The 8049-nt window shown below is 44.0% G+C and overlaps 1 protein-coding gene across 1 annotated transcript; it reads right to left on the reverse strand.

Annotated features, from left to right (window-relative positions):
• Positions 1 to 531: 531 nt before the first annotated feature.
• Positions 532 to 7280, reverse strand: LOC147416852 (uncharacterized). Its single transcript, XM_086508022.1, has 4 exons — positions 7103 to 7280; positions 4380 to 4444; positions 4189 to 4273; positions 532 to 2092 (listed from the first exon to the last, which is right to left on the reverse strand). The coding sequence occupies exons 1-4, from the start codon at positions 7278 to 7280 to the stop codon at positions 2007 to 2009; spliced, it is 414 nt and encodes a 137-aa protein (XP_086364148.1). The 3' UTR covers positions 532 to 2006.
• Positions 7281 to 8049: the final 769 nt, after the last annotated feature.

Genomic DNA, 8049 nt, shown 5'->3' on the forward strand with positions numbered 1-8049 from the left:
TAAGGCCACTTAAGAAGTGGGAGCCAATACAAGAACATTCAAATAGGAATGATCAGAACCTATGCTAAGATTGACAGTTTCAAATGAACTTGATGTGAAAATATAGCTCATAGCAAACTCTCGTCACTTCACATGCCATACCCATCATAATTTCCATATATCTTGAGCATTTTTGCTATTTCATTCAATGTTGTCCTTGTATTGGAGCCCGATCCGTTATTGGTCCCTTTACCCTAAGCAATATCCTCGCGATATCCTACATTGCGTCAGCCATACAAACATCAAGTGGAGGATTAGCATGATCGCAAGTTAGTTATTTGTTTTGTAAGCGATGTGAGATGATCAAAGCTTGTTCTGAAGATTCTTTGACCTCTCTTGAACTCTCGCTAGCTTCTCTCAAGTACTTGCAGAGAACAAAGAACTAAATTGCTTTACAGAACCTTGTTGATGTCGAATCTATCTATGCACACATGCATACACCGTCCATTAACCAAAACCTTGAAAATTCGAAGCAAAAGCTTGAAAATTTCAAAAATTTGCAAAGAAATCTTTTAGTTTTAAAAAAAATGTCAATATCTGGAGTCATGGAACAATTCTGAGCATCAACTTTGCCTTGAAACTTTTGGCATGTGAGGGCAACCAACTAACATGGCGAGTGTGAAAACCCACCTGTAACAAACGATGGTGGCTTCGTCTGGAGAGGAAGAAAGAGATGCGTCGACCCGAAACGAGAACTTTTCGCCGACATCTTCTGCTTCTCTCCGCCTCGTGCACCGGATGAGCTTAGGGAAGGCCACTCTTGTGTGTGCATCACCCAAGAGCTTCATTTTAGCAGTTGACACTTACGGAGTAGGAGAAGGACAGTGAGTGTCTTTTTCACTATCCTTTCCCTCGTAAAAATAGCGACCCATTGGCGACCAGCAGAGCCGGTATGGATTCTGGCTGCTGAGTTGACCAGCTCTCATTGCTGCAGGCCACACAGAATTCCAACTGCTGTTGTGGCGATCATTGAATTGCTGCCTGCAAAAATTCCACATGCTGATGTGTAACAGTGTCGTTGGAGAGGGTTGAGTCTCCATTAGGGTTTCTGACGTGTTCGGCATCGGTCGATTGCATGCACTCATTACGCTGTAGAAACTGTTGTCAATGGAGGGCTCAAATGGCGTGGTCATGCATTGACCTGTCCCTGCAATGCAACTCCCATGATGGCTCCCACCGGTCGCCATCTGGTCGCTTGCATTTGACCTTTCCCTACTCCGTCACAGTTGGGTTTTCCCTTCCGTCAAGGTCGTGGGGAGGGGGGTCAATGACACGCTGCCATGTGGGACTGTTACGAATTGCAGACCTGTCCATGCACAATGTCTTTGCAGACGCCAATTACGCTTGCCGATGTGGCAGATGCAGAGTGAATGCCTTGATTCCGGCTACTGAGTTATCAGCTCCAGGGTCCATTCCGGGCATTGATTGGGATGCAAACGATTGGTTGATGGTCTGTGGATTCCGTCCGCCGAGGTGCCAATCATCTGACCACTGCAGCCGCTTTTTCCGGGAATAAATCGCAACACTGTCCCCCGACCCCCAACCTTGACGGTGTAGGGAATGGGCCTTGGGAGGCCTATTCTGCAGGTCAGGCGACCGGCGGCAGCCGGGAGCCTGCTGCAGAATGGGTCGACCAGGGCCTATTCCCGGCCGTCAAAGTCTCTGGGAACCTGACCCGTCAGCAGCCGGAATTACCAAACTTGCCTCAGCCTGACACCTCAGCGCAGGGAATATTGGGGCGCACATTCTGCCGGTGAAGGACCTACTGTAGTAGGTGGCTGGTTGCAGAACAGGCGACCAGAGACTTTGACGATGTTATAATTCTCTCTAGAGTATAGAGAATTTTTCTTTTTTTGGCCATACTCAGGATTGTGAATGTAGATGCTATATTAACTCAGCAAAGAATGTACAATGACTCTCAAGCACCACATGTGCCTTGAGGGGACAACAATCCCAAAAAGGGGCACTTAGGGCATGTTTCCATTCTTCGGCATGCTTAGCAGATCCAACTCGACAAAGTTCACCCGTAAGGTTCCGGGCTTCCGAATTGCCTCTGCAAAAGCCCATTAATAGAGGTCTCTATGCTAGTATTGAAGTCTAGAGACCTTTTTTAATGTGATTACTTATTGGATGCCAAACAGGAACACAATTAGGCTAGATACAAACTAGTCTAGAAATAATATTAAACGTATAATTATTCTAAATGGAAATATAATACTTGCTTTATACTAGGTTAAATGCAAAAAGGAAATAACTTTGTCTTGTCATCTTATGTTGTGATTTCACATGTATAACATAGCATGCTAAGACATGAGCACCTCCAGTAAGAAAAGCAGAAAGGATAACATTAACTTGCCCTTCCAGTGCAAAGCAATGCGCGCGCAACCATAGCTGCCAAAAGGCAACATTTCTATATGCAGCACTCGTGGCAGGAGGAGATTCCAAGATCTTTGTTTGACTGCACTCCCCTTGAAAATTATTGGAGAGACCCTGCATAGGCCTACCATGGCAAGACCACATAATTATGACGTTTTGTAAGATTTGCATCCATGTCTCCATCTATGCACCTACATCTAGTGGGTTGATTGTCCATATTACAACATAGTTCATCAGATCATTCCAACAATGGTCAAACATGATCCATGGTAAATTGCGTCACACATCGTTTCAATTTTGACAAACATCTACCATCTTTTCCGAGACCATAAAAAATGCTCCTCCGAGTACAAAAACATCAATGGTATTCTCCACCACCCACTGCTTATTCCATTAAAGCTGAACATCTAAGGTCATGAATCCTTCCATTTCCTATAAGATGGTGGGCATGGGATTGATAGTCGTGATACTGAAACTAGTTTTTATCCCATGATTAGTATTTAAGATTCGCATTTCCATGGATTCACTACTAGGCCAAGGGGATGCGCACAGGCATGTGTGTCAAAGAGTTGCCCTCTTCTCTAATGGTGGGGGTTCGAATCCCAGTTGAGAAAGGGCATACATCTCAATATCAGATTTTCCCGGATGAGGGTCTTGATTAGCCACCTCTGCATTGAGATCATTGATCCCCCTGTGGCAAATGATATACTAAGATAATGACCTTGCAATCTGTGTATTAAGAACCAAGGGTGGACCTACTGCGTCGCAAAAGAGGGGGAATAACCGGAAAGAACCACCTCATGAATGAACAAAAAAACATGAATCTATTTGAACAAGTAGGGTTTCATCCAAAAGCTCACCAGGCCTTCAGCCTACAAAGAGTTGGCCCATTGCGTTTGTCAAGGGTGATGTCAATCAACTATGGCTTGTACTTCTCTCAATTGAAGTGAACACAAACAGAAAACATAACTCTGGATATGTGATATATTCTACCAAGCATTTTACACTACGCCATTCTTCCAGGTGGACTTAAGCCACACTCCTTGAGACGATTATCTTCCTCTAAAATACATTGCAAAGGAGCAACTAAATATAATATTGACAGCATCCTTGCATGAGCTTCTCTGAGGGCATATATGAAATAACCATGCTTGACAGTTCAATTAAATAATAAAGCTATCCATTGTCCTTTTTAAGATCACAATTTGACTACACCAGTGATAAAAAGCACTACACCAGTGGCAAATCTGTCATGACCCTCTCTATGTTTTTCTTGCCCAGTCACCTCCCCATGAAGTGCAAAATGAAACGTACAGTGACAACTTTGTGACGGGTTGCAATGGCACAAAAACAGTTTGCTCATAGGCACTCCCCTTGTCACAATGCTCATTTCTGCTGCATGGCTTCAGAAACTGACTATGACACCCTTAACACAGAAAGCTCCAACTAAATCATAGCCAAACTGCAGCAGAGGAAGAAGGTTTCCCGATCAGGATATGCAAGCAACGAGCCTTCTCAATACATCAACAGAAATGGTGACGGCCGTGAGCATCGTGTAAAGCATCCTGCGGAATGCTGGGAGTACCCTGCACTGTAGGTGCACCTCCCGAAAATACTCCTCAATGAGTTGCTCCCTCAAGGGCTTTGGTATTTTTTCACAGGCACCAATCTGATCAATGCACCCAATGCCGGTCAAGTGCCTCTTGACTCGCCTTATGGTACTGGTGTGATGGATCCCGCAATACTTGCATTGCCATAAGCGCGTGCCGGAACCTTGCTGGGAAGCGGTCGTGACTACGCTCAACACATTAGTGTGGAGCTGCCAGTTGGGGTTGGTGTTGCGTGGCATGATGAATTTCTGCGAAGAGTGCAAACACATGAGAAATAGAGGGAGGGGTGTCGTGAAGAGTACGCGCAACGTAAGGAGAAAGAGTGGGAGGGGCAAGAAAGAGAGAGGAGCTTACCTTTCTACGCGGGAAACGACTCCTGAGTCCTGTCTCTGAACTTCTCTGCAGTCTCTGTTTGCTCTCTGGAAAATGAAATCGTGTAGTGAGTATAAGGCATACAACCTTGGGCTATTAGCCTATTAGCATTCCACCGCCAAAAAAGCCCCAAATCAGCTCGCGTTCCAGGCCCCTAACGCTACACATTCGGCAATTTTTTACTGCAGCACCGTACGGAACCGTATTGTACATACTGTACTGTACCGTACGGAAAGGTAAGGTACGTACATACTGATGCAACCTTGCACCAACATATAAAATGTCGTGTGGGGCCTAAACGACTTTGAAATGAGCCTAGCCACCCTTTAACTACTCGGATTTCAGTGCCGGTCGGCCCAACCATCTCGTGGCGACCTGGCCTTCACTGTTATGGGTGAAACTCTCAGCCATCGGCCGTTTCACACTGGCCATACAATGTCCGAGCATTTGTGACTTCAACAAGAGGGTCCCAAAAATTAAATAAAAATCAAGGGAGAGAAACCAACAACTAAGTTACTGCTTGTCACAGCCTCGTGACATACTCCCCTCTTGAAATCGCAAACGTCCTTGATTGCATGCCTAACATACATGCAATAGATGATTTAATGTGATTAGCACCCTTTTATCATCACATGTATCCGCAAGAAAGGTCATGAAACATAGATATAAATGACTTAATGAACCTCATACTTTTGTCATTTCTATCTATGATAGAAGTTAGCATTATACCGTAACACTTGTTGAGCAATGTACACTTCTTTTGCACTGAATCCGTATGTACATATGATGTGCTAGCTCTATCACTACCCCTCTTTTGAATACATTGAGTTGGAGCATACGTGGGTTGTAACCCAAAGGCCTCAAGGTAAAGCTGCAATACATTTGGTGACTTCAAAAGTTCATTCTCTTCCATCCACTTTTCATCCATAGGTGGATAGTTTTGAGCTTCATTCAATAACGCCGAGCAACTTTTCCCTTGACTTTTGTCTCCTTATGTGCCAAAATCTGTTGAGATACCAAGATCTCATCAAGTTCCTCAACTTCTGGCTGATCTTCTTCTAGCAAATCTTTTGGCACATCACCCACAAAGGATCTTAGAAGACTCAGATGAAACGCATTATGAATCTAAGCAACATAGTTGATCTTGTCAAGTACTTGAAAAGGCCCATAGTAACGCATGCTGAGCTTCGGAAACAACCTTTCCTTGCCCTTCATCTTCTTTAACCTTGCCTTTTCAAACCGCAAAAGAACCCAATCACCAAGTGAAAACAAGAGTTCACGACGGTGACGATCAGCAGCCTTCTTCTGCTTTGCGCCTTCTTCTGCTTTGCCTGAGTCTTCTCCAAGGCAAGCTTAACTTTCTTATATATTTCATCCATGTTCTCTACATATCGATCTGCTTCAAAAATCTTCCTTTGTGTGAATGGGAGGAACCTTTTTGCCACCCTCAACAATTTCAAAAGGTGTCTTGCCTGTTGACGAATGCACCGTATTATTGTATGCATACTCACGCATGGGTGTTTCCACTTGCCCTTATTATCAAACACACAGCATTTCAGCAGATCTAAGACAATAGAATTAGCCTCTTCTGACTTTCCATCAGTTTGTGAATGAAATGAAGAGGAAAACTTGGGCGTAGTGCCCATGTTTTCAAACAAGCCTCTCCAAAACAAGCTCGTCATACAAGGAACACGATCACTGACAATAGATTGTGGCATACCATGGTACTTAAACACATTGTACATAAACAATCGTGCCATCTGATCAGATTTTATCTTCTTCCTGACAAGAATAGAATAGGCTTGTTTGTTGAACCTGCCATTATTCCCTGTTGACGTTCTCGAAAGATCAAAGATAAAATCCATAGCTATACTTTCCCATGGTTTATCTAGAATAGGCAATGGTTGCAATAACCCTGGAACCTTTCGCCTGTCAAACTTGACCTTTTGGCAAATTACGCATGCTCGCACAAAGGCATCCACATCTATCCTCAAAGTAAGCCAATAAAAGAATGTCTCAACCACTTTCACTGTTGCATCAATGCCACAATACTCTACATATGGTAGGACATGACTTTCTACCATAACCTTAGGTCACAATGGCCTAGTGACACATAGTCTGCCATGCATCATCACAAAACCGTCCCTGAGGAGATATTAATGATGGCGTTGTCCATCTTGCAAAAGATTCTTGCAAAATCTTCATCAGTAGCATACTGTTTCTTCATGTCATCACGCTCATGACGATAAGGAATCGACACAGCTGAAATTTGTGGCTTTCTTTATAACACATCAGCCACAACATTCTTCTTGCCTTCCACATGCACAATCTGAAAGTGGAACATAGAGAGAATGTTTGCCCATCACATATGCTTTTCACGTAACTTTGACTGTGTTAAAAAGTATCGCAAGGTCTGATGATTTGTTTGAACAACAAAATCAAGTCCTAGTAGGTAGTGTTTCCAACTTGAAAGAGAATGAATCACCAGTCAGTAGCTCTTTCTCCCCTATGTTGCAAGGTGACCTTTTTGTTGAAGACATCCAACACACCATGTACACAGAACATCCATGGGATTCCCAACAACGCATCACACCCTTCAAATGGCATGATATAAAATTCTTCTGTGCCCACATACGACTGAATATGTAGACGCAGCTTTCCAATGACGGGAGTAACACACTTTGAGTGGCCAGGACATTCCACACTTGCCTCTGCTGTGTACCCAATCTCTTCAGCTTTGATGCCGAGTTTGATAGCCAACTCTGGTGAGATAAAGTTTTCCTTAACATCTGGATCAAAGAAAATAAGCGTTGTCTGGTCCCTAACTGTACCCCACGCTCTGCATAGCTCATTCGCATCCAAGTTCGGTCTATCGCCCACCATATTTGCACTAGACTTGTCGTGGGTTTAGGCTTTTTCCCTTTCTTGACCTCTTTGTCCTCTGAGTCAGCTGCCCTCTTCCTCTGTGGACAACCTGCAGCAAAATGACCAAGCTGCTTACAAATAAAGCATTTATTCTCAACATTAAAGCCTTCTTCTCTTCGAACAACTCGTGCACAAAAGGCCGCTTCTTCTGTTTCTTTGTCTGTCCTCCAGACGTTCTCAGCTGAGTCCTTCGCTTTCTCTTCTTTTCTTGACCCCTAGGACACTTCAAAAGTCGCTTTTACAAAGGGCTTCTTTGCTGAATTTTTCTTTGGCTGGTCCCTTTCACGTTGCCCTGGAATCCAGTGTCTTCTCCCTTCAACAAAGCATGACCAGTGTTGGCAACTTCCATAAGCTGAGTAAGGGTGGCCACTCTATTCTTAATACAGTAGTTTTTGAGCCCTTTAGGCAGCCCACAACAATACTTCACGATATGCCCTGTCAATGGCACGAACCTGTAGGAAGTTACTGAGAGCAACACTTTACAAAACTTCCATGTACTCTAAGCTCTTGCAAGTAGCCGCAGTGAGTTGGTGCCAACCAATCTACCATGACATCGGCTTCGATTTTTTTGATATAGCCATGCAGATGCAAAAACTTGCTTGAGGTAAACCCATTGGCAGGTGCCTGTCCTTGTATCAACAATGTCGTCCACCATGAACGTGCATTTCCTTTCAAGAAAGTGGCAGCTTTCTTGACCTTGGAGGCCTCTGTAAAATCCCCTTGCATA

This window comes from Adiantum capillus-veneris, unplaced genomic scaffold, assembly GCF_014529385.1.
Source record: "Adiantum capillus-veneris isolate H3 unplaced genomic scaffold, ASM1452938v2 Hic_scaffold_446, whole genome shotgun sequence".
In the NCBI taxonomy this organism is placed as follows: Eukaryota; Viridiplantae; Streptophyta; class Polypodiopsida; order Polypodiales; family Pteridaceae; genus Adiantum; species Adiantum capillus-veneris.